This window comes from Oncorhynchus gorbuscha, linkage group LG06, assembly GCF_021184085.1.
Source record: "Oncorhynchus gorbuscha isolate QuinsamMale2020 ecotype Even-year linkage group LG06, OgorEven_v1.0, whole genome shotgun sequence".
Classification (NCBI taxonomy): domain Eukaryota; kingdom Metazoa; phylum Chordata; class Actinopteri; order Salmoniformes; family Salmonidae; genus Oncorhynchus; species Oncorhynchus gorbuscha.
The window spans coordinates 63,949,321-63,977,180 of record NC_060178.1 but is presented as its reverse complement, the minus strand read 5'-3'; the positions used below and the strand labels follow the sequence as shown (position 1 = coordinate 63,977,180).

At 43.3% G+C, this 27,860-nt stretch overlaps 1 protein-coding gene across 1 annotated transcript; it reads right to left on the bottom strand.

Moving 5' to 3' along the window:
• Positions 1 to 52: 52 nt before the first annotated feature.
• Positions 53 to 27,544, bottom strand: LOC124038228 (tetratricopeptide repeat protein 27-like). The gene is made up of 5 exons (XM_046353823.1): positions 27,494 to 27,544; positions 16,761 to 16,871; positions 10,795 to 10,890; positions 705 to 875; positions 53 to 425 (listed from the first exon to the last, which is right to left on the bottom strand). The coding sequence occupies exons 2-5, from the start codon at positions 16,773 to 16,775 to the stop codon at positions 324 to 326; spliced, it is 384 nt and encodes a 127-aa protein (XP_046209779.1). The 5' UTR covers positions 16,776 to 16,871; positions 27,494 to 27,544; the 3' UTR covers positions 53 to 323.
• Positions 27,545 to 27,860: the final 316 nt, after the last annotated feature.

The window sequence follows — 27,860 nt, the reverse complement described above, 5'->3', positions numbered from 1 at the left end:
TGAAAACGATCCGCTATCAAAAAGGAGGACCAACAAAAACAAACAGCTGCCATATGTCCACATCTTTGATTCTTTACTGTCTGCCTCTGTGGAAAACAGTCTAAAACCAATGCCGTTGGTTCTGCCGGCTACCCTTGTGACCTGTATTTCCACAGCCTGTTGTTTCACCATCAAGAGATAAAGGAGAACGTTCAAATCAGCGCCACCAAGAGGACACTGACTGAAGGATAGGGGGACTCAGAGAGTGATCCAACCCAAACATGCTATATTTCTGTCTATCTGGGAGTGTGTGAGTCCCAGGGGGGCCCTGGGGGCCAGACAGGTTAATAATAACGCCAGAGACACAGAGCCAGATCTCCCTGGGACTGATTTGTCTGACAGCTGGAATGCCCGAGAACACAAATGAGTGCATAAACAGGTGCGCACTAAAGAGAGACAGACAGATAGACGGGGGGGGGGGGAGAGAAGGAGGGAGTAGGGAGCAGAGCGAGATAGCTAGGTAACAGGGTAGATGGAAAGAGCGGTGATATTCACTGTTCTTCAAGTGTGGGCAAGATGAGCTTCTCTCGAGTGTTTTGTGTGGTGATGGTGCCCATGTTTAGTACGAAGAATGTCCTTTGACTGTTGTGTAACACAATGAGTATTAAATGCACCTGAGAAGGGAAGTCACAGTTTTTCTGGTGGTTATAATGGCTGTGTTGTACCTTGCCATGTTGGCCCATCCTCTCCAGGCAGATGACAGCATCCTCCCACAACTCCAGCTTCTCGTAGATTAGCAGGGCTGAGCTGGTGCAGGGCTGAGCTGGTGCAGGGCTGAGCTGGTGCAGGGCTGAGCTGGTGCAGCCCAGGTCTGTCAGCAGGTTGGCCAGCTGCTGCTGGAGATGGGAGATAGGAGAGCTGTTCAGACATGGGATAGCACAACTAGGTTTTGAAGGTCCAATGCTGCCGTTTTTACCTCAATATCAAATCATCTCTGGGTAACATTTAAGTACCTTCTTGTGATTGGTTTTAAATACAATTAGTTAAAAGGAAACAAAAATAGCTTCTTAGCAAAGAGCAATTTCTCAAGCAATAATTATGCTAGGACTGTCTGGGAGTGGTCTGAGTGGGGAGGGGAAAACTGAAAACTAGCTGTTATTGGCAGAAAGGTTTGGAACTCTTTGGTTTGGAACTCTTTCTTATTGGTCTATTAACAAATTTCCCGACTGGCGATGTCATCAGACAGACCAAAACCCCATCCCACCAAAACAAGCTGAAATTTCAGCTCTTACACAAAAATGGAATCATCATCATTTTCACAATTTCACAGTATTACTACAACCTCAGTGTGGAAATACAGTAAATAAAACACTGCAAAATCATGTTTTTCAATGCACTGAACCTTTAAACAACCACACCAGTAGAAAATAGGTGTATAATGGTGGTACAGGGTTGGGTCTGCACTGTGAACCCGAATGAGTACATAAAGAGTATATACACAAAAATGTAAGCACTAGGCCTGTAGGCTATGGCTACACTGTGTTGTATGTAAATCTGAGTAAATATAAGCTGAAAGAACATTGTAGGCTATTCCGTTAAAACAACAAGAGCCTATGCATACATAGTAATCCAAATTCAAATCTTAATTGCCGCATTTCAAACTATCCTTTTGGGGTGCAGCTGGAAAGTAGTTCTGTACGAAGGCGAGTACTGGGGGTGGACAAACCATAATTGGAGGATCCTCAATCATTGTTTAAAATCTCCAGTTTGGGAACTTTTTGGCTTCCCAGTGGAAGGAAACATTTTTGAACTTAGTAGGAAATGAACTAAATGTATTGAATTTATTAGAACATTCATAAATTTGCCCAAGATGATGATAAGACATTAGGGCTGTTCCAGACAACAACAAAAAATTATCTTGGTCGACCAAGAAATGTTTAAACATTTATTTTTCCAGACACATCCTACAGTGCATTTGAAAAGTATTCAGACCCCTTCCCATTTTCCACATTTACAGCCTTATTCTAAAATGTATGACATTTTCCCCCACATCAATCTACACACAATACCCCATAATGACAAAGCGAAAACCGGTTTTGGCCGGGGGGCCATATTTGCAAAAACATCCCCACAGCATGATGCTGCTACCACCATGCATCACCGTAGGGATGGTGCCAGGTTTCCTCCAGACCAGAGGTTGACCGATTAATTAGGGCCAATGTCAAGTTTTCATAACAATCGGTAATCGTCATTTTTGGACGCCGATTACATTGCATTCCACGAGGAAACTGCGTGGCAGGCTGGCCACCTGTATGCGAGTGCAGCAAGGAGCCAAGGTAAGTCGCTAGCTAGCATTAAACTTATCTTATAAAAAACAATCAATCTTCACATAATCACTAGTTAACTACACATGGTTGATGATATTACTAGGTTAACGAGCTTGTCCTGCGATGCATATAATCAATGCGGTGCCTGTTAATTTATCATCGAATCACAACCTACTTCGCCAAACGGGTGATTTTACAAAACAACAATCGTTGCATGAATGTATCTGACCATAAGCATCAATGCCTTTCTTAAAATCCATACACAGAAGTATATATTTTTTTTAACCTGCATATTTAGTTAAAATAAGTTAATGTTAACAGGCAATATTAACTAGGGAAATTGTGTCACTCCTCTTGCATTCATTTAGCAGCCCTAGCTCAGGCTAGGCAAAGTGTTCTCATTTGAATAATTTTCCATAAAACAATGAGGCTACATACAGGGGGTACCGGTACCGAGTCAATGTGTGGCGGTACAGGTTGGTTGAGGTAATTTGTACATGTAGGTAGGGTTAAAGTAACTATGCATAGATAATAAATAGCGAGTAGCAGCAGCGTAAGGGGGTTGGGGGGGGTCAATGCAAATAGTCAGGGTAGCCATTTGATTAGCTGGTCAGCAGTGTTATGGCTTGGGGGTAGAAGACGTTAAGAAGCCTTTTGGACCTAGACTTGGCGCTCCGGTACCACATGCCGTGCGGTAGCAGAGAACAGTCAATGACTATGGTGGCCGGAGACTTTGGCAATTTGTAGGCCCTTCCTCTGACACCGCCTGGTATAGAGGTCCTGGATGTCAGGAATCTCGGTCCCAGTGATGTACTGGCCTTACGCACAACCCTCTAACGCCTTGCGGTCGGAGGCCGAGCAGTTGCCATACCAGGCGGTGATGCAACCAGTTGGGTGCTCTTGATGGTGCATCTGTAGAACTGGATCTGAGGACCCCTGCCAAATCTATTCAGTCTCCTGAGGGGGAAAGGTGTTGTCATGCCCCCTTCACGACTGTCTTGGTGTGTTTGTGCCATGATAGTTTGTTGGTGTTGTGGACACCAAGGATCTTGAATCTCTCAACCTGCTCCACTACAGCCCCATCGATGAAAATAGGGGCGTACTCGGCCCTCCTTTTCCTGTCGTATAGGCCTACCGCTGGCCAATCCGATAGCTCAGATCACTATGTCTGAATGGTTTCCTCGAGCCATAGACTAAAAAGATACCTTGAATGCACAGCAAAGCTGATACTGTGAGATTTCAAAACCATGACCAGACTCAACGAATAAAGCAAAGAGCAGCTGTTTTTACGAGTGAGTTCATGATTGAGTTGTTATTCAGCAGTGTCAATGGTTTGTTCAACACTTTTATGAGCCATAAAATGTGTGTTTTTCCTACTTCCACTGCAGTTGCAATGAATGAGAAGAGCAAAGTGTTTCGATAAGCTTGCGTTGTTGTTATGAGCGGTGTGTGTTTTTTCAGAGGAATATTTCACTTTCTCTGGTAATAAGAGTAACATGAATTCGTGCATGCGGCATCAGTCCAGTAAAAAATAATCATATAATTATTATGCTCACAAGTAATAGAATAAATGATCCTTTACCAGTGCGATCATATACTTTATATTTTTGTTATATATTTTCAAAATGGTCTGAGAAGAACATTGGCAGGGCAATTCAAGCATAGCCAATATGCAGTGATAATGTATTGGGCCTATAACCTACTGAACAAACCTTATTGCTACAAAACTGTTTTTCAATTGGTTAATGTTGCATATGCTTATGTTTTTTAAGTAATGTAAAAAAATATTTAAAAAATGAACGGTAGGTAAAGCTCGGCTTGCATATTGAGTGAGAAAGGGTTGGTGTAGTGTAGATGAAGGGGAGGACATCGGTTAACCCCTGAATATAGCCTTATTTCATTGTGTTACTTTTTTAAAAACTTTAGTTTATTTGGTAAATATTTTCTTAACTCTTTCCTGAATTGCATTGTTGGTTGATTAAGTAAGAATTTACACCTGTTGTATTTGGCGCATGTGACAAATAAAGTTAGATTTGATTTGTGTCAAGAACTGCAATGCTGCTGGGTTTTTCCCGCTCAACAGTTTCCCGTGTGTATTAAGAATGGTCCACCAGCCAAAGGACATACAGCCAACTTGCCACAACTGTGGGAAGCATTTGAGTCAACATGGGCCAGCATCCCAGTGGAATGCTTTTGACATCTTGTAGAGGCCACGCCCCGACAAATTGAGCCTGTTCTGGGCAGGGGGGTGCAACTCAATATGAGGAAGGTGTTCGTAATGTTCGGTATACTCAGGGTATATATACACAGTATATGTTTTTTTGTTTTATCATACATTTTCATCGACCAGCCCACATCAATAAAAGATGGTCCGGCTCTTCTGGTATTTTCCAGAATTGCCAGATGGCCAATCTGCCCATGGCATCATACCCTTGCTTGTTCTGAACAGAATGAGGCTGTGGATCTATTATGAAGAACATTTGCCGCGGCACGCACACCTGAATGCACTCATGACTCCTTTCTATGAGCACCAAAATGACCATCTGTTATAGAACAGGCTTTCAAATGATGCCCACCAGACCCAGACTGTGATTTACAATGGGCTGTTTTTGGATAGCGATAAAAACAAACAGTGTTTGTGTGAGGGCGGGGATGCAGGGTTGTGTTCCAAATAGAATTACAAGTGTGCTTGATCTAGTTCCTCAACAGCACAGCTAGACGTTTTTTAAATTTTTAAGTTAGGAACTTCGAACACTTTGGAGAGGTGTGTGACCACTTGGAGAGACCAGTTAGTCCTCTCACTCAAACCCTTGTAATTTTTTTGTCTTATGTTACACCTACAGTACATTTTCCAGAAATATTCTCATCATATTACTGAATGTATCCAGAGTATTGTCAGATTTCATTATCAATAAATGCAGCGAATAGTACAGTAAATGTAAAATTCACAAAACCAATAGTGTAATGTTTGGATTCAGTCTTGTGAATTGTTGTGTCCTCACCTTTGGTCTAATAATTTCCCCATAATCTCAAAACTATTCCATTTCAATTGCTACCATGGTTATGCATTTTCATATTTATTCTGTAGGAAACATTTAAATGCCCCATCCATATAGGCCAATTCCCACGAGTGAAAGGGTTAAAGAGCATGGCCGAGACGTAACTAAGGCGGGTTTATTTACCCGCGGCAGACAGCATTAATGCTCAGCTGAGGTAATTAACGAGCCAAATCTGAATACTGCTGGGGGGTTGGGAAAGGAGGGAGACTATTGTTATGAATTTTTACAAGTCTCTCCTTAAAAAGGATGATTAGTTTGTCAGAAGCTAGCAGATTCATTACTTACCAACAACAGCTGCAAATCCCAATAAAACTATATCACATTCTGAAATTCACTTTCCTTGCCTTATACGTAGAATGTATGCACACATGACTGTAAGTCGCTTTGGATAAAAGCGTCTGCTAAATGGCATATATTATTATTATATTATTATCTAACAATATCATGAACCAAGCAAAGATATTTGGTGTGTCAGAGTGCAGTATTTATTTAGTTTCTTGGAACAAACATTTGGTAGCAAGTACCAAGGGGGTTGCCTAGCAAAACGTGCCTCGGAGTGAGGCAACATCTGCATAGTGCAACAAATCCCCATGATTCAATGCCATATTTGGACCGAACAGCTAGCACGACAGCAATTGTGTAAAAGAAACTATGTTTAGCTAATAGGGAGATCTAACAAAAAAACTACATTATGGCATTCACATCAAACTATTTACAGTGTCCACAACTAAAGAATCATTGTGAAAAGTCTGAAAAGACACTTATCCGAAAGAATGATGGTGTACCATGCGCACATGCTAACAGAAAGGACAGAGGTGGGTAGCTGGCCAAGTGTGCCATTGTAGCAAAGTATTTCCAAACTAAAAATCTGATCTCTTAAAAGTTATGTTAATTTTCGTTATATTATATATACACAATAGGCTACCATACATTTTGACCCAATATGCCTGACATTACCTCTTAAGGAGATTTTCATTTTTTAATTTAATTTTAATTTTACCTTTATTTAACCAGGCAAGTCAGTTAAGAACACATTCTTATTTTCAATGACAGCCTGGGAACAGTGGGTTAACTGCCTGTTCAGGGTTATTTTGCCTTAAAATCTTTAGGCCTACCTTCAAAATGTAAATCTCTGCATCCCCGCTCAGCAAATAAATGTAAAATTTACAAAATCAATAATGTAATGTTTGGATTCAGTCTTGTGTCAGCTGAACTATTGTTTCCTCATCTAATTGTCCCATAACCCTCAAAACTGTTCCCTTTCAATTGCTACCATGGTTATGCATATGTTTTTTATAGGTCTTCTGTAAGAAACATTTCAATTTAGCCCTATCCATATAAGCCAATTCCCACGAGAGTAAACAGTTAAAGAGCAAGAGAGACGTAACTGGGGCGGGTTTGTTTACCCGCGGCGTACAGCGCTAAGGGCCAGCTGAGGTAATTAATCAACCAAATCTGAATACTGCTGGGGGATAGGGAGAGTAGGGATACCATTGTTCGGGCTGAACGGCTAGCGAGAGCTAAAATCATATTTTTTCCAACACAATTTTAGCTAAGAGGGAAAAGTATCTAACAAAATAACTGCATTATAGCATTCACTTATCATAAACTATTTGCAGACATGTGGGTAGATTTGTGGACAAATTGTTTACTTACTCAACCTTATTAACTACTGTCATGACGTACCCTCTTTGGGTACAGCAAGCCCCATCCCCCTCTCCCTGCCTCCCCCTTTCCTCCTTCAACTAGGCTGCTGTGTTCAGAGAGGGGTCATAAATTCCTGAGGAGAAGACCCTGCCACATGGCCACACAGTATAAGAGAGAGTGAGTCTCTATTTTCATAGAGAACAAAGGAGTTTCTTCCACCTCACAGAACTTAAGATCCGAACAAATTTCATGTTCCAGAGAAAGTATAAAAGATTGGTGAAGAATCCCGCTACGAACTGGTCCGTTTGTTACAACTTGGGGAAGCTTATGGGAGACTGTGTGGCCACATTACCATAATGCTGTTTATATAATAGCCTCAGCTATGAGGTTTACATCTAATTGTTGTATAAGATGAATGAGTGAGTAATGATACTGTTTACACAAATTTACAATGTGATTTTGGACCGTTTAATGAAGGAAATTCCAATTCCCTTTTGAGTTCAACTAAATCAGAGGACCGCCCCTGAGCCAAGTTAGGGTCAGGCACCCTGGGACAGCCCTTTTCTGCAATTCTGAATAAAACCAAACTTCGAGAAATTATCACCAGACCATGTTTCTCTCAATCACGGGAGTACAAAGGTTGCAGACAAATTGCTGAATCTTTTAACCATACCACGTGTTTAAACTCTTAGACTATCGATACCGACAGAATGAGAACAAGTCTGATATGAATTACTAGTCTGCAGCTAGAAATTCGGTATCATTGAACGTGAATGAACGACAACCGCCGAAACATCGATTCTATAACGAATGAAGGAATGTCACTCTGAACAATCCACTCTAACCACAACAGACAGAGAGAGATGACGGACAATTCTACAAAAGAAACAAACTTTTCACCAGCAATAATGACGACAGACTGAGCGTAAATATATTGATTGATTGCAATTGTTCCCGAATGAGTGAGCGTTCATGTGCAAAGGATTAGAATTTCAATTGTTATAATTATCAACTCTGTAGTGACTTCTCAGCTAACCTATACTCCCCGTTGTGTCCACCAAGCCGTGATGCCGGTTTAGCCCACTAGGGCACATTCTCCTATCATTTCTTGTTGCCATATTTACTTTGTTGTTTTGTTTATGCATTTCTGTGAATGACTTAGTTAGTAATAAATAAATGATTTAAGACAATTTATGTATGGGTGAATCATAGTGAAGACTGGGTTCGTGCAGATAACCAACAATTTCCGATGCTTGGAATGAGACTAACGTGAGGTAAAGTAAATAATTAATTAATCAGAAGACTATGGATCAGATATGAAAATATCTGAAAGGTTACATTGGGAAATTATAACCTTGTATAACCTAATATTTTCCTTGGTGCCCCAACTTCCTAGTTAATTACTGTTACATGATTAATCAGTCTAATCGCGTAATACTAATTACAGAGAATCTTTGATAAAACTAAGTCTTCAATTTAATGATAGTAAAGACACGACACTACGCACACAGGCCAAAGTATGAGGCTGCCTAATTTGACTGGAGCGAGTTTCCAGAAGGTTGGAGCATCTGCCTTTTCGCCCGCTCCGATTTAGCTCCAGTAGCGCTTCACGAGCCCAGGGCATGGTAGATGTTTTAATCTACCTACCACAGTGGCTGGTGGACCAAAAAGTTAATTTTCCACCCTGACGATCACATCTCTCTATTATGCGTGGGAATACTTTGGAACAGATTTCCGAAATTAAAATCACTCAGAAGCTGATTTGCTGGTGTTTTTACATTATGTTCAACAATAAAACAAAATGTTTTTTTTTGCTCAGAAAACTTGGGAGATCAGATAAAATCACTGCGAACAGCAAACGAGAGTTGGGGAACCCTGACCTACAATATCGGATATCAGAACCCATCTCCCTGTCCCTTCTCTCCCAACACAACTCCTCTGTGAGCAGGCATGGCCATAGTTACATGCCTCTTGCTGACGAGAAAATGCACAATCAAGGCCCCACGATTCTCTGCCTTTCTTGCACTTTCAATTCCCCAGGCTGAAATAAAAGGGTGCCTTCAATTCCAGCTTTACTGCTGTTACATGGAGCCTGGGCGATGTATCCTCTTTTACACTCTCTCCCTCAATCTCCCTCTCCATATCTCTTCCTCACTCATCTGTTGGGCAGTCCCTGTCAATCTCCCTCTCCATATCTCTTCCTCCCTCATCTGTTGGGCAGTCCCTGTCAATCTCCCTCTCCATATCTCTTCCTCCCTCATCTGTTGGGCAGTCCCTGTCAATCTCCCTCTCCATATCTCTTCCTCCCTCATCTGTTGGGCAGTCCCTGTCAATCTCCCTCTCCATATCTCTTCCTCCCTCATCTGTTGGGCAGTCCCTGTCAATATCCCTCTCCATATCTCTTCCTCCCTCATCTGTTGGACAGTACCTGTCAATCTCCCTCTCCATATCTCTTCCTCCCTCATCTGTTGGGCAGTCCCTGTCAATCTCCCTCTCCATATCTCTTCCTCCCTCATCTGTTGGACAGTCCCTGTCAAACTCCCTCTCCATATCTCTTCCTCCCTCATCTGTTGGACAGTACCTGTCAATCTCCCTCTCCATATCTCTTCCTCCCTCATCTGTTGGGCAGTCCCTGTCAATCTCCCTCTCCATATCTCTTCCTCCCTCATCTGTTGGGCAGTCCCTGTCAATCTCCCTCTCCATATCTCTTCCTCCCTCATCTGTTGGACAGTACCTGTCAATCGCTCTCTCCCCCGCTTTATGTCTGTTTGTGGGTCTCCCAATCTGCCAAGGTAAACATTGTATTGACTGATTGTATTGAGGAGCATTGGCTTTAGACAACAACAAATGGTTAATTAAAAGGGGAAACCTTTCCAACCAGCTGAACATGTAAGCAAATGTCACTGCTCAAAACGCCTTAGCTGACAGACGCTGTCATTTCTATGTAGCGAGAGGAAGAAGAAACTGACTATGTGCCAGGAATGGCACAGTCAACACAAAATAAACATCCACGGTCGACAAATTATCTTTCTGAAAGCTACAAATATGGACTAACAAAAAATACTCACTCACTCCTCATCTCCCAGAATATGTACACAGATAAAAACAGATGAGCCTTACTTGCGTCACCATATATAAACTACCTGGTTGGTGAAGCTCCTACGCTGAGGGGCTGTCTGGTAGATGATGGAGGACATGGGTGTACTGTTTTAGTGGCCATCCTAGAGTGGAGGCGGCCATCAGGTGGCCTTTGGCTTGAAAGCAGCCTGCGCTGACACAGAGCTTGAGCCTGACAGATATATTGTCTTATTGTCCAGATTAGATCAGGGCTCTGACGCACTACCTACTCACATATGACCAGCCCTGTGGTGATGGATGAGACTCCTCTGAGGACAAGGCGTTAGTGGACCTCGGGCAGGAGGTCAAGAGGACACAGTTACAACACCGGAGCGAGGCCCAGCATCCTTGTTCAAATGTGTAGGAGTTCAAAGAGAGTCTCCCCCACCCCCCCAGCGGATGGATCCCATCCTTTTCTCCTGACTTCGGGATCACTCATATAAACCTGACACATATGTTTATTTTTAAATCATGGCCATGACTTACAATGGGTCGAGTCATAAGTCAAAGCTTTGATGAAAGACATTGCTGTGTGGTACCTCAGTGACAGTGAGTCGGCCCTCAACAGGAAGTTAACATTCGCAGTCGAACAAAATCAGTTCAAAGTCAATCAGCATAAATCAGAAACCCAATGAAGCGGTGACGGTCTAATGAGGGGGTGTTACCTGGACAGCCCACCTGGGAGGAGCCTGGCAGCAGTAGAAGAGTTTCAGACGCTGAGTCACAGGACAGCTCTTCTCCTCAAAGCAATCCACTATAGTCTGGAAGAGAAGAGAGACAACCAACATCAACTAGAAAGTCATACCCAGGCAAAGTGCTCATAATACACGAAAGGAATTTAAACTGCAAAGTTGGTAGAGCAAGTCAAGAGCAAATTGTAATGTACTAATTGATTGAGATGTGGGTGAAGCAGGTGTAAACAAGCATTGACAGAGTGGGCAACCCTGGTTTAGATCCTTCTTCTGTCTCAATCGCTGTTGGATTGACTGGCTTTACAATGGCAAGGGGACGTTAGGTACTCAACGAACACATGCTGAGGGCATCCAGGAAGACAAGGCATAAACAGTAAACATAATTCTCTCACAGCTGTGCCAAATGAGCCACGGCTGACTGCTATCCAATTGTTATCGTCTCATTCACAAGACTCCTCTGGCGAGTCAAGTCACTTTATCAGCGGGTCGTTATGCAGAGCAACAACTCACATTCTGCCTGCTATTGGATAGGAGATATTTTGTCTGTGTCTAAATTGGGCCTCGACTCACAGCTAAGTATTTAACAACGATGAGATGGTTTCTTAATATCTGAAGTTGAAGATCCTATACCATGGCACATAAACCTCAGTCCTGTTGTTATGGCTCAGTTGGGTGGTGTTATCAGTGGGACGTGGACAGGGCCCAGTCTCCTGTAAAGAGATGTGGATCCCGACTGCCCAGGATAAAGTGTTTAATTATAAGAAGTGGATGGAGTTGGGCAGCTTGGATGTGATTGGGCTCCTTGTATAGGAAATGAAGAGGACATTGTTTGAGAGTGATACAGGAGATACAGTATTTTACTGCCTGGGATGAAGAACATCCAGAGGTGAGTCATGGTGATTGCATTTTTGCATTTTCTGGGGACACTGACGGACACAAATAAAAACACCAAATTCTAGACAGACACCAACACAATCAGGAGGGCGGGGGATAAAAAGCACCCCTTCCTTTTTGATTTTTGAATAACTCTGAAAGACAAATCCAATGCTTTGTCCAAGTGTTGTGACGTCAAACCGACACGGCTTCCGAAGAATGCTGATCTTGATTTTATTTATTTTTATTTTACCTTTAACCAGGCAAGTCAGTTAAGAACATATTCTTATTTTCAATGACGGCATAGGAACTGGCAGAACGACAGATTTGTACCTTGTCAGCTCGGGGGTTTGAACTCGCAACCTTCCGGTTACTAGTCCAACACTCTAACCACTAGGCTACGCTGCCGCCCGATTCCTCAAAGACCATTACTGCCCAAATGATTTTCATCAATGTTCATCTTTTGTCTCGGTCAGTTTAATGGGTGGTTGGCAAAGTTGTCTTTACCAATGAGAGATGTATGTATCTGGTAACATCCGTTAAGAGTCCATCTTGCCATTTAAAACAAGTCTGTGAGACGGTCAGAGAAAGTGACGCAGTGTCAGGCAGCCTGCAGAGTGGGAGCAGGCACACAGCAAGTGCAAGACGGAAGCTGTAAGAATTCAACAGAATGAGGAATTTAAAATGGGGCTGTGTGTCTATTCATGCCAAAACAAACAGCCTTTGCACTTGTTTGAGAGCAAAGCTTCCAGTCTTCCAGATCGATGTAAGTGCTCTCGTTTGCTACAGAGAAACGACGCACAAAACCAACGAGAGAAAATTACCATTATTCCTTGCTCTAACTTTGTTGGTGCTCTAATTTGATAATGCATGCAGCTGGGTTCTGTTCTTTATAAAAACCTAAAAATACATTTCCCAATAAAAAGAATTAGAAGTAAGATGAAAAAGGTAGCACATATCCAGACTTACACGGCTGTGCAAAAACAAGGCTGTTATCATCATTGTCAAAAACCTGTACTACCTTTTTGGGGTATATCGGAGAAGTGTCGGTGTGAATCCTGTGCCATGTCATCTGTTGGAGGTTTGACAATCTTACAGCAATGCTCAGAAGAGGAATTCATGAAGGCAAAGCCGATCCAGCTGTCACAATTAAAGGATAGAGCTCTTTGCTTAAAAGGCTTTGATGCTCCAGGATGAAATACTTCCTCTGCACATTCAACCATCCCCCAAAATGGGATATGTCAAGCGTCCACAGACCAATATCTGCATTATATATCTGTTCCAAAGATATTCCATATCTGTTCCAAAGCATTTCAGCGAAAGTGTGGACTGAACAATGTCTCATGTCAGAGGGTAGAAAGGCAGAGAATAAAACCTATGTTGACAGGTGTGAAAGAACTGATAACTAGTCTCACAACACAACCAGCAGTTGGAGGGAAATTCCAGCTACAGTTTGAAAGGAGGGTGAGGACGGTTCTTAGGGATGAACATCAACCTCATCTAGAAATTCAATTTCCAGTTGGCTTGGTGCAATCAGTTTCCCTTAATGGCAAGCAAGGTTTGTTTGAAAGCAGACTGCGGATGACTAATAACTAATTTAGTTTCAACCACGGCCAGTGGATAGCTTCAAAGCACAAACGGGGTTGGTATGTGGTGAGCTCCGGTAGACCAGAGACCCTACAGAAAGAGCCACAGGCTACTGGGGTTCAGAGAAGACTGGTGAGTAAAAACATCCAGATTCACTGAACTGAGTTATTAGTTGCTCTGTGAACACAATTATAGCAGATGGTGGTTGTAATGGAAAGTATATTAAATGAGTATACAGTAAGCCAGAAAATACTGATTTTATACAACTGCACAAGGAAGGAAAACATCCCATCTGACAGGTTGCAGAAATATTACGTTTACACATTCAGAATAAGACCAGTGCGCCTCCCGAGTGCTTTAAGGCACTGCATCGCAGTGCTAGCTGTGCCACTAGAGATCCTGGTTCGAGTCCAGGCTCTGTCGCAGCCGGCCGCGACCGGGAGACCCATGGGGCAGTGCACAATTGGCTTAGCGTTGCCCGGGTTACGGGAGGGTTTGGCCAGCAGGGATGTCCTTGTCCCATCGCGCTCTAGCGACACCTGTGGCGGGCCGAGCGCGATGCACGCTGACACTGCCGCCAGGTGTTTCCTCCGACACATTGGTGCGGCTTGCTTCCGGGTTAAGCGGGCACTGTGTCAAGAAGCAGTGCGGCTTGGCTGGGTTGTGTTTCAGAGCACGCACGGCTCTCGACCGTCGCCTCTCCTGAGTTCATACGGGAGATGCAGCGATGAGACAAGACTGTAACTACCAATTGGATACCACGAAATTGGGGGAAATAAATGGGGTAAAAATAAAAATTAATAACTCAAAAAAATAAGACCAGTGTACTTTTAATACACTTGTTAAGTTGGAACAAGTTCTGTTAAACTAAATAAGGACAATTGCTAGGAATGTCCTCCAGCTACATATGTCAAAGTACTCACCACTGGTGTTGGCTTACGACCTTTGTGAGAACAAATACTGAATTATGGAACAAAATAAAAGTAAACAGACTGCATATTATACGTTTGCATATTATACGTTTACTTATATGTTTACACCACTACTGCCTTAATAAAATAAGAAATAGCTTGAGTGGACTAAGAACAGTAAAACCTGTCTGGTAAAAGACCCTGGGCTTTTCAATGTCTACAAGTCTCTGATAGGAGAGTAATAGACTGTCATTAATTACGTTATTGGCTGTGATAGAATTAAGAATCAAGGAACCTCATGCTGAAATAGCACATTTTCTTCCTGGATATACAGTCTACATTAAGAATGCTTGCCCTTTCCATGACATAGACTGACCAGGTGAATCCAAGTGAAAGCTGTGATTCCTTATTGATGTCACCTGTTAAATCCACTTTAATCAGTGTAGATGAAGGGGAGGAGACGGGTTAATGAAGGATTTTTAGGCCTCGAGACGACTGAGACATGGATTGGGTGTGTGTGCCATTCAGGGGGTGAATGGGCAAAACAAGATTGAAGTGCATTTGAACAGGGTATGGTAGTAGGTGCCAGGCGCACCAGTTTGTGTCAAGAACGGCAACGCTGCTGGGTTTTTCCACGCTCAACAGTTTCCGGTGTGTATCAAGAATGGTCAACCACCCAAAGGACATCCAGCCAACTTGACACAACTGTGGGGAACATTGGAGTGTACATGGGCCAGCATCCCTGTTGAACGTTTGGACACATTGTAGAGTCCATGCCCCGACGAACTGAGGCTGTTCTGAGGGCAAAAGGGAAGGGGTGCAACTCAATGTTAGGAAGGTATTCTTAATATTTTGTACAGTCAGTGTATATGTCACATTACAAACTGAAGAGAGTGAAGCATTTAAAAGAGAAAAGATAATTCAATCAGACGATAGGAAGGGAATTTCACCTAGCCTTCCCTCAGGTCAGTCTACATCTGGACTTTGGGTGTCCACTCTCAAACACAGGAAATAAGAAGTGGAAATGACAGACAACAAAGACAGGGAAGTGCAGTTTATTATAATCACTCATTCCCTTGAGGGGGCAGCCATTAGTGCCACGGCTATGTACTCCACCCAATGAGGAGCTTGATCGTGATAAACAAAACCCAGTCGGATCTCCATGGGCCCAGCTAACAGCTTCCTCACAGAAGTCCCCCAGTGGCTTATTGGAGCAGGACAGGGTTAATAATTCCTGCTCCGACATAAAACAACTCAACACATAACATATTTCCTACACATTTTCCCCCCTTCAGCAGCCAAGGAGATTTTAAGTCAAAACATCACCCTGAGGGAGAAGAAATTTGAAACAAAGGAGGGCAAACTATTTTATTTTCTCCATTCCCTCCAACTCTCAGTCATTGGTGCGTGTGCGCCGCCTGTCAACCCTCGCTCTGATGTGTCTCTCTTTGGGTTCTGGCGTTCTGGGAGAAACGGTGATTGAGCATGTCTGTCTCACAGGGGATTAGGGCCGGGTGCAGATGGGGTTGGTGTCAGTGGTGGGATCATTGAGTGATTGACGTCTTCCTTGCACAGTGATGGACAGGTGACTCCCCCACCCCCCTAGATGACCGACCCCCCCGCCTGTCACACGGCTCTCCCTAGAGGGCTCCCTCAGCTGTTTCGCCCCCCTACAGGTCCTGTCTGTCAAATCAGGTTTCGGGATAAGAGTGCAGAGCTCCGTGTGCAAACATTTTAGGAGGGGAGGCTAGGGAGATGGAAACCAGACTTTCACTTTCCTTTATGTCACAAAACCATGGGGCAGCACTAGTGTCTGGCTGCTTTAGGAGTCTCCTGTTCTATACCAGACATCGGACCGTCTTATAGCAGGCCCCAACCTCCTGCTTTATGACTCTGACCTCGTCTGGCTGCGACTGACAGCTCACTGCACACCTGGAGCACTGAAGCTGGGGCTGGATAAAGCAACAGGCACACACAACATGATGTCATCCCCATCAGTTTAAATCAGACCTAAGAAGAGCATAAATTATTCCCAGATCATACATCTGTGCATGACCAAGTATAAGCATGTCAGAGAGATTGTCTGCAAAAAAAAGGGGTGTGGAAACATTGGTAAAGGAGAAGAGAAGAGGGTGGGATGGTTTCACAGACAGACACCATGACAAATATTCTAAACGGGTACAGGAACCCCAGCACAGGGGGAGCGTGTCTGTCCTCTGCTGGGTTATTTCAAAGGCCCCTGTGCTTTCGCAAACACAGCTCAGTGGGAATACTGATTTGGCTGAGTGGATTTCAGACTAATGATGTGACATATGTAATCTACAGAAAATGTAAATCCAGGTTTGGAATTTATATAATTGTGCATGTAAGCCCTGGAATTGGTATGATGCCAAGTGCCTTCACTTGACAGATCAGCATTAATGGCCTTATAAATAATATAGGGTGATTCTGTGCATTCATGTACAGTATCAGACTTGATATTGTGGGCTACCAATAGTGTCGTTCACCATCAGTGTGTCAAGAGTATCTCGTAGAATCAAAACTCTTATGTGACCTTTCATCTTTTACCTGTGTCTGCATCATGGCCCCCTGCACCCGTCGAGAGCTGCCCCTCTCGAGGTTGGTCCTTAGACACAGTGCCGTCACCACAGCCCAGAACTTGGGCTGAGATAGTATGCACTGCAGGGAGAGGGTAGAGAGACCGGTAAGGACATGGAGATTCAAGACACTCACTTTCATTTCATCATGGACCAATAGGGACATCAATTTCAGATAAAAGGGATAGTCAAATGTCTCAGATAGTGATGGCATAATACAGTAGAGGGTACAGAAATACGTAGCTATGAGTTTGACATCTTCAACATGGAAACTCAAATCTACTGTATAGAGCCGATGAAAGCATAAGAACCAGAAAATTAGGACTCTCTTATGACAGATTTGGGAGTTTCCATGAGAATCAAGCTACTGGAAAGCCGGTATAGTACAGCTTATATAACTTAAATAGGCCCTCTTCCTCCAACCAGGTCGAAGATGATGGCGGAGTTTAGACAGTCCTGGAGTTTCACATGGGTGTGTGTGTGTGTGTGTGTGTGTGTGTGTGTGTGTGTGTGTGTGTGTGTGTGTGTGTGTGTGTGTGTGTGTGTGTGTGTGTGTGTGTGTGTGTGTGTGTGTGTGTGTGTGTGTGTGTGTGTGTGTGTGTGTGTGTGTGTGTGTGTGTGTGTGTGTGTGTGTGTGTGTGTACTGTTTATGCCCATAAGGAACAATTGCTGCCTTTTATCCATTTAGATGAAATGACCGTTGAGTAAGACAATGTATTTACCATTTACCATTATCTGACTAGAGGCAGCTGACAATGTGGGGGGGGGGACAGAAGAGGTGAGTCCTACTTCCTGTCTGCCGCAGGAAACACATTACTCACTGTGGAGTTAGAGGCGAACCCTCCCTGCCATAGCGGCAGTAAAATGTGTCTCTCAGGACCAAGGTCACGCCTACTGATTCGACACATATACAGTGGGGCAAAAAAGTATTTAGTCAGACACCAATTGTGCAAGTTCTCCCACTAAAAAAGATGAGGCCTGTAATTTTCATCATAGGTACACTTCAACTATGACAGACAAAATGAGACAAATATAAATAAAAATCAAGAAAATCACATTGTAGGATTTTTTATGTATTTGCAAATTATGGTGGAAAATAAGTATTTGGTCACCTACAAACAAGCAAGATTTCTGGCTCTCACAGACCTGCCTCTTTAAGAGGCTCCTCTGTCCTCCACTCGTTACCTGTATTAATGGCACCTGTTTGAACTTGTTATCAGTATAAAAGACACCTGTCCACAACCTCAAACAGTCACTCCAAACTCCACTATGGCCAAGACCAAAGAGGTGTCAAAGGACACCAGAAACAAAATTGTAGACCTGCACCAGGCTGGGAAGACTGAATCTGCAATAGGTAAGCAGCTTGGTTTGAAGAAATCAACTGTGGGAGCAATTATTAGGAAATGGAAGACATACAAGACCACTGATAATCTCCCTCGATCTGGGGCTCCACGCAAGATCTCCACCCGCGGGGTTAAAATTATCACAAGAACGGTGAGCAAAAATCCCAGAACCACACGGGGGGACCTAGTGAATGACCTGCAGAGAGCTGGGACCAAAGTAACAAAGCCTACCATCAGTAATACACCACGCCACCAGGGACTCAAATCCTGCAGTGCCAGACGTGTCCCCCTGCTTAAGCCAGTACATGTCCAGGCCCGTCTGAAGTTTGCTAGAAAGCATTTGGATGATCCAGAAGAAGATGGGGAGAATGTCATATGGTCAGATGAAACCAAAATATAACTTTTTGGTAAAAACTCAACTCGTCGTGTTTGGAGGACAAAGAATGCTGAGTTGCATCCAAAGAACACCTTACCTACGGTGAAGCATGGGGTTGGAAACATCATGCTTTGGGGCTGTTTTTCTGCAAAGGGACCAGGACGACTGATCAGTGTAAAGGAAAGAATGAACAGGGCCATGTATCGTGAGAATTTGAGTGAAAACCTCTTTCCATCAGCAAGGCCAGCGGCTGACTCAGTGAGAGGCGGTGTGTAAATGTAGAGATCAGGTTCCGGTGCTGTTCGCCCAGCCGATGTCCCCCTCCACACAGGAGGAGAGATGGGTAGAGAGCTAGCAGATAGTCTGGGTGTGTCCCATACTGTACACTGAAGGCCACGGGAACCTCAGAGAGCAGTGTTTGTACAGGGCCCTCAAATAAAATCGCCACCGGACAATTTACATTGACCCCCCACCCCCTCCCTTTTATACACTGCTGCTACTCTCTGTTTATCATCTATGTATAGTCACTTCACCCCCACCAACATGTAGAAATTACCTCAACTAACCTGTACCCCTGCACACTGACTCAATACTGGTGCCCCCTGTATATAGCCTCATTATTCTTATTCTTATGTTACTTTCTATTTTAGTCTGTTTGGTAAATATTTTTCTTAACTCTTCTTGAACTGCACTGTTGGTTAAGTGCTCGTAAGTTAGCATTTCACGGTAAAGTCTACTCTTGTTGTATTCGGCGCATGTGACAAATAGAGTTTGATTTGAGTTTAGCAAACATGTTTCTGCATCTATACGACAAGGCTGCCTTACCTTAGTGTTTATTCAAGAAAAGACATCTAACAAACGGACAAATAAATAGCTGAGAACACCACCACCTCGGAGCAATATAATGTAGTCTGGTTTATAAGGAGGTTGTGTATGTGAAATATTGAATACTATCACTGGTAACAAATCATCATATGGGGAACAAATTGACAGAAACAAACCAAATCAATAAAAAAAATATATCAAGGAATTCCTTGCCATTGATTTCTGCTTACTGGGGAGTTGTCTGTATTACAGCTCCGTTCTCCCTCCCCCAACATTCATCTTTGTGAGAGTGAAGACAAATAGTTTGAGGGCACAAAGAGGAGCACAAGTCAGAGTTGAAAAGAGAAGAGAAAAGATGGTATGAAAGGAAAGACGGTAAGGCTTAGGGTTTCCAGTACATTCCTTTGTCTTTGCCTCATAATTTCAAGGGTAACTGTTTAGAGAACATAAACAATTCCGTGCTCGACTCTGCAACTTGCAATAACCTTTCAGGAAAGGAGGAGATCAGTTAAGTTTCACACGGAAACATTGTGTGACGAGCTTTGGGTTACATATTTAGCCGCAAAGGCAATGGATATTTTGTCTCTTTCACTAGCTCACTTCCTCTGAGCAGAGTCAACACGTGTTCTCCCCTGGCTATCCTGTATGGCCTGTGGGCCATGTCTAAACATGAGACCTGATAGAAATCAGCCAAATGAGTAGCAAACTAATGCAGAGGCCTGGGATAGAAACTGAAGGCAACATGACCAGCGGTTCCCAACCCTTTTCCATTCCGGGGACCACCAAATCACCGTCAAAAGCTCTCGAGGACCACCATTTGCGATTTTATAACACACAATATATCTTGGCGGTCAAATGTATTCAATTTCAGCAGTGAATGTAAGAAATTAAAGGCCTATTATTATTCTAAACAATTTGCATTGTGAAAAATCATGTAAAATAATACCATTAATACTCCCAACTGTTACTATATTTGAAAAAAAGTAAAAATATCTCACGTAACCAAAGCCGATGGGGGTAAACAGCACAGTGGTATGATGTATGGAAAACAGAAGCTATGAAATATAATTATCACCCCCATCAGTATGGTGGTGTACTGACAGGGGGGACAGAGATTGCCTTGGAGGAGGATGAAGTTAGGACACAGCCCCCATGGGACGCCTCCCCTCTCTCTTTGTGTTTCCCAACCTCCGTGCCAAGTTACGAGATGACTATCAAAGTGACTTCCTCTTATGGGGCCAGAGAGAAAATAACAATTTAAGATGGAATCACCCTCCCCCCACATTGTCCCCCCCCCCCCCATCCACTCATACAGAATGTCACTATGGCAACCCTTCCAGTTCGACTACTTAGCTTCTCTTACCAAATCCTTCCCAGAAGCCCTCAGTGGGAAGCGGAGGGCGGACTAGGGAACGGTATTGAGCAAAACAGACCCTATCTTGCCCAAGGCCCAGTCAGGATTTCACTGCAGACGGTCTTTTTTGAGTTAGGTGATGTAATAAGTCAGGCTGACACATCTGTGTAGATAGATTAAAAAAATAAAATAAAAATCTGGATTTTTTTAAATTTAACTAACCTATCAATGACGCAGAGGAAATCCTATTTCCAGCCCTAGATGATAACTCCCGCGGATTTGCTGACATCAGGAAAACACTTTTGAAACTGACGTAAGGAGCGGTCTCTGTCTCTGTGTGTGTGGCACTAAAGAACAGTTGACAAAATGAAACATCTGGTAAACTCAAACGGAAGCTCTACCCCATTGCAGAATCACTATTGTGGAAAGGGATCATAACCACATCCTAAATCTTACATCTTTAAACACGCTTTCTTCTTTAGAGTTCCCCCAAAACCAAGGTAGGAGCGAGATAAGATCGGTACTTTTGAAAGCTCTCAATATATGTATATGTTGGTTGATAAAATCTGAGATAAAAAGGGACCAAGTTATCTAGCTGAACCAACTGTTCCCCTTGGAAAGGAGACTACTACAGTATGACCCCGCCCCACCCCCCCCTCCCCACACCATCTCCCCTTTCCTTTTGTTCAACCTAAGATCAGACAAACAAGGTGAGCTTCGTCTCCGTTGACTCATCTCAGATAAGGATTTCATACTAATATCAAAACCGAAGATTCTGAGATCTCCAGAATGGAGGGAACTTGCATTGACACGACTAAGATTGGGATCTTATTGCTAGCTTGGTGGAATGTGGCCATTATGAAGAGCCCCCCTTACCATCTTTGTGCAATCTCCATACTCGCAGGCTTCTAAACTCATCAGTCAGCAGTACAGTAATATGGAGAGGGGAGAGAAAGGTCAGCCATTATTCCTCCCAAACACTGTTTCACTGGTGTTATTAAGCCTCAATGACCTTCTCACACAATATTAGAGAAATGTAAAAAATGAAACCATAACATATTGGTGACGGTATCAGAAACACCTGTGAAACGGTACTTTCGTACTTTACATAAAACTGGTTAGATGCCTGAAATGCTTAGAACATTTTTTGACCAGGATGATTGGTAGATAGTCTATTTTGAATAGTATGTTTGTTAGCCATACATGTCATTTATATAATAAGAGTTGCTTCTCCAATTAAAATCCAACACATTAAGATGATATTCAGGAATAAACAAATATGCAGGAAAAAAGCAGCATGAAGTATGAGGTTGTGTACGAGGTTCACATGATCCCGAATGTGTTTGTAAATGCTAAACGAGTCACGATGGAACTCAAATGGGACATTAGCGCAACAGTAAATCATCATCATTATGTAGTCATTCCGCTAGAAGGTAGAAACAACATTAATCATTGTCCTGAGTTAAAGTGCAATGGCAAACTGATTTAGATGGTGAGGCAGTGCCATTTCAAATGAATATCCAGCAGTGTTTAATTGGCTGGGCTTGCTTGGCCAACTGCGTCACACTCTACCACCTGTCTGCAAACTCCGGAGATGAGAATCTTGGTAGAGCAGCAGGCCAGAGCCCCAGGCCCATTGGGGAGACTGTTGAGGAGCTCAAAGCGCTTAACAGAGTGGCCTTGCTCAGCGGCCCGCGTTGAGTCATTTATTACCTTAATTCAAACCTTTTCAAAAGCAGTTCTAACACCGCAGCTGGCTGCATGGTACTGATTTGCCTCCTAGCAGCAGAAAGGTAGGTCAAGAAAACAGACCCTGGTTTATAGGCGTGACAGTAGTTCAGACAGCCTACGGGAAGTAGGGAGTCTGTTTGAGAAATGGTTGAAAATAACTTGGGAAGGTCCATTTTAATATTGGGCAGTCAAATTTTGGGGTCATTAAAGTCAAAAAGGGGAATTTCAATAGGCTCCAATAGCAAATAGAGAGAAATAAAATCATATTATAAAAACAACATTTGTTTTTAAGAAGGTATTAAGATAAAAATTGCCAAAACAAAAATGGTAATCCAGATAAATACATTGCCAAAATTACAGACAACTCCAACTACAGCACATTCAAGTTTACCTCCAAACCCCCAAACTTAGTGAACTGCTGTGAGAAATCACAAACATCAAAGGCAAGTTCAGTTATTGGCTAATGACTGAGAATTCCAAACGTTCCCATAAAATCCTCTACTTGTATTGGCCCTAAAGACTTAAGAGATTGGCTATACATGAGCATGGAACATTTCTCCATCCAATCCCTGACACGGTTCAGCAGTCTCAAATATACTGTAACCACGATGCTTTCGTATCTGTAATGAAAAGAACAATGATGGATGCCATTTTTCCACTGGACCTCAAAGCGCTTTACATTGTAAGGGAGGAGAACTCATCCTCTTCCATCAACAAATGAGCAGCATCCACCCATCTGGGTGATGCGCTGCACTTTTGGTCAAATTTGGGCCAGAACGCTCACAACAAGTCACCATATAAAGAGGGAATGAGCACACTAAAATGGTCAGATATATAGGTGGACAGTTGTACTTTTCAATTGGAGACTTTCTCGCGCTCATTTGAGCTTCAGCAGAGCCGATGGGGCAGGGGCAAAGTGTGTGCACATCCTAACACAGAGCAGATCAGCGAGCATACGCCAGAGCTACTCTGAATTAATAAATCAGACATTAGCTCATAGCCATTGCGTCTTTATCATCAAATTTCACTGGCAGCAGCGAGAGCGACAACCCACACATTCTGCAAAGCTTAGAAGTCTCGCTCTGCTCTCTCATTTCTGACATTACATCCGTAATAATCATTTATATAAAAACGGCAAATAAAATAACGACAACACATCATCAGTCACTTCTAGGGAAAATTGGGAAATGACTTTGTTGTTGTCCTGTATAAAAAAAATGTCAAAAGGAAGAATAACTGACCATACAGTAAGTCAATAAAAACAGATCATTTTAAAGAGGGCAGGTAAATCTTAAGGTTCAGCAAATGGTAAAAAGGTTTGAGAGATGTGGGTCTGTGAAGAAAAACACATGGTGTAGTAACAGATCATCTCTATTAAGTCTATGGCTCCACCCTTCAACCACTGAGGATGGCATGACAATCTAATGCAATCAGCCATGCAGTCGTGATCCTGACTACAAAAATAGCCCTCCCATCTTTTTTTGTGTGTGAAGCTTGACCTTCTAAGACTCATTTAGCTCAGACCCCACAATCGCAAGCGGGTGACAACAATTTCAGGCTAAAATTGCAGTTCTCTGATTAGTCGTCGAAACATTTTGTGGTCCCCGAATGTGCCGGAAAACTAACTACAAGTGACAGCAGCAATGAAAGCTTTTCATTCTTGATTTATGTTCAACTAGTTTACAGAAAAGTAAGGGCAGGTTTTAGGGCAGGTTTAAAGGAGGACAGATCAGAGGTGGAGATGACCTTAGTGCCGTGCTGACTGGAGGACATATCTGTCTCAGTCTAGGAGTTTAGGGTATGTCAGCAGCCGACTGCCAGACAACCTGAGTCTCTCATTTGGAGACAAGGCAGCCTTCACACTCCAATCGCCCCTCACAACGTCCTGGCTCAGACCGAGGAGGATACGCTCGGTTCTGCTTAAGTTATGCCCTGGTGATGAGGGGGAGGAATAATCTGATTTGACGTGCTGGGCATTGTGATCAAAATCAAGGCAACACGCTAAATCAATGCAAGGAGGAAATTTAACCTCCTGGATGGGTCATGTGGTGTGCTCTGAGCCTATCAAAGTTGTTAGATTTGACAAGGTGGCAGTGCAACCAGTGTTGGAAGAAAAACAGAGTCAACCACTGAGTTACATCTTAAAGGTTTCTAATGCATATAGAGACTGAGTAGCCTAATCCACATTTTTGATAAAAACGATAGCAGAGTTTGAGAAATGAGATGCGCAAATATACTTGCTTCATACACCAACAACTATATCTGCTAATAATCTTTGAAAACCACTTTAAACTATATTTAAATAAATGTCTAAATATACATGAAAAGCCAGCTCTGGTTAAGACATCAGCCTGGAGCGGACTGGGGAGATTTACTGCGGAACAGCCACAAACTCCAGGGCAATAAATTAACCTCTGTGACCGTTCTTGCTTTTTTCCCCCTCTGACAGACGTGAGCTTTCCAAATAGATTTCCGAGATTTTTCCCCCTTGAGTGAAGCCTAAGCTGGCCCTTGACATTGCAGAACATTCTTCACCTCATTCCTGGAACGTGAGCCAGCGCAAAGACATCAGTGGTTTGTGACAGAGGTAAGCATCTGACATTCAGACACTCATCCTCCGGTAAGAATCATATACCTCAATACACAGAGGTGCACTAACTGAGCTAACGGCAATATTACAATTTATATAATGCCATATGTACATTTTTGTGAAAACAAGTAATTACGATCCATTTCATCACCACAAATTGGGTTCAACTAAAGCAAGGTAGTCTTGGCACACTTGTTACTGTATCCTGTTAAAGGATTTGTTTACTGGTCACAAACACAGATGTTGTAGAGCTTGGTGTTAACAGTACCCTTATATGAGTGTTCCAGACAACCATCAGGAAGGTGACATAAGTAGTGCCGATGAAGAAGACCAGACATGTGACAACCATCTAACCAGCCTGCAGATTCCTGGATCCACATGTAGGCTGGGAAGATGCCTGCTCACACAGCCAGCAGAGGCTCTGGGGAGTCCAGCAACGGTGAGGTGACTGGTGCCAGCCCATTGTTTCAGCTGAACTAAAGGCTGGATGGAGTGACCTTTTGATTTGAATTTTTGAAGAACGGAACAGGAGGGGATGGCTGCCGTTTTACGGGCTCGTAACCAATTGCTATATTTTGTATATAATGTTGATGCTACCGTCTCTAATGACCGAAAAGAGCTTCTGGATATCAGAAAGGCGATTACACACCGCAAATATTTTCTTTAATGAGTCTGACGAAGGATTTAATGTTGCTGCCAGACAAGGCCCAATTCCCCATAAAGAAAAGAAGGAACTATAGGGGGCGAAGATCAGGGTGCCTTGTGAGAATTTGTCAGCGCCTCTACCATCCGTTCTATTGGCCAATGTGCAACCACTGGAGAATAAACTGGATGAGCTCTGTTTGAGACTATCCTACCAACGGGATATTAAAAACTGTAAAATCTTATGTTTCACCGAGTCGTGGCTGAAAACAACACGGATAATATACAGTTGGCTCTGTTTTCCGTGCATCGGCAGGACAGAACAGCTACGTCTGGTAAGACGAGGCATGAGGGTGTGTCTATTAGTCAATAACTGCTCGTGAGAGATGTCTAATATTAAGGTAGTCTCGAGGTATTGCTGGACTAAGGTAGAGTATATCATTCTAAGCTGTCGATCACACTACCTACCAAAAGAGTTAATCTATAATTTTCTGTCTATCACCACAAACCGACGCTGGCATTAAGACCGCACTCAACGAGCTGTATAAGGCCATAAGCAAACAAGAAAATGCTCACCCAGAAGTTTTACTTAATTTCTACCAGCATGTCATATGTGCAACCAGAGAGAGAGAGAAAAAAACCCAACCTAGACCACATTTACTCCACACATAGAGACAGGTAAAAAAGAAAAAGAAAAAGCTATTCCTCGCCCTCCATTTGAAAATTCTGACCATAATTATATTTTCCTGATTCCTGCTCACAAGCAAAAACCGGAAGTACCAGTGACACGCTCAATACGGAAGTGGGCGGATGAAGGGGATGCTACGCTACAGGACTGTTTTGCTAGCACAGACTGGAATATGTTCCAGGATTCATCCAATGGCATTGAGGAGTATAATAGCACCTCAGTCACCGGCTTCATCAATAAGTGCATCGACAACGTCGTCCCCACTGTGACCGTATGTATATATACACCAACCAAAAGCCATGGATTACAGGCGACATTGGCACTGAGCTAAAGGCTAGTGCTGCTGCTTTCAAGGAGCGGGACACTAATCCGCAAGCTTCTAAGAAATCCCACTATGCCCTCAGACGAACCATCAAACAGGCAAAGCGTCAATACAGGACTAAGATTGAATCACACTACACCGGCTCTGATGCTCATCGGATGTGGCATGGCTTGCAAATTATTACGGACTACAAAGGGAACCCCAGGCGCAAACTGCCCAGTGACACGAGCCTACCAGGTAAGCTAAATGCCTTCTATGCTAACTTCGAGGCAAGCAACACTGAAGCATGCATGAGAGCACCAACTGTTCCGTACAACTGTGTGATCAGGCTCTCCGTAGCATATGTGACCATGACCTTTAAGCAGGTCAACATTCACAAGGCCACGGGGCCAGACGGATTACCAGGTCATGTACTCAAAGCATGCGTGGACCAACTGGCAAGTATCTTCACTGACATTTTCAACCTCTTGCTGACCGTGTCTGTAATACCTACATATTTCACACAGACCACCATAGTCCAAGAACACTAAGGTAACCTGCCTAAATGACTACCGCCCCGTAGCAACCACGTCAGTAGCCATGAGGTGTTTTGAAAGGCGGGTCATTGCTCACATCAACACCATTATCCCGGAAACTCTAGACCCACTCCAATCCGCCCCAACAGATACACAGAAGATGCAATCAGAATTGCAGTCCACACTGCCATTTCCCACCTGGACAAAATGAATACCTATGTGAGAATGCTGTTAGTTGACAGCTCAGCTCAGCTCAGCATTCAACACCAAAGTACCCACAAAGCTCATCACTAAGCAAAGGACCCTGGGACTAAATACCTCCCTCTGCAACTGGATCCTGGACTTCCTGACGGGCCGCCCCAAGGTAGTAAGGGTAGGTAACAACACATCTGCCACGCTGATCCTCAACACGCGGGCCCCTCAGTTGTGAGTGCTCAGTCCCCTCCTGTACTCCCTGTTCACCAACGACTGGGACTGTAGTGGGAGCTTCAAGATCCTTGGTGTCCACATCACCAACAAACTACCATGGTCCAAACTAACCAAGAAAGCTGTAAAGAAACAGAAAGAGCATGGTTTCAAACTTTAGAACCCAGTTCCTACATTTGAATATAGTGCCTTGCGAAAGTATTCGGCCCCTTGAACTTTGCGACCTTTTGCCACATTTCAGGCTTCAAACAAAGATATA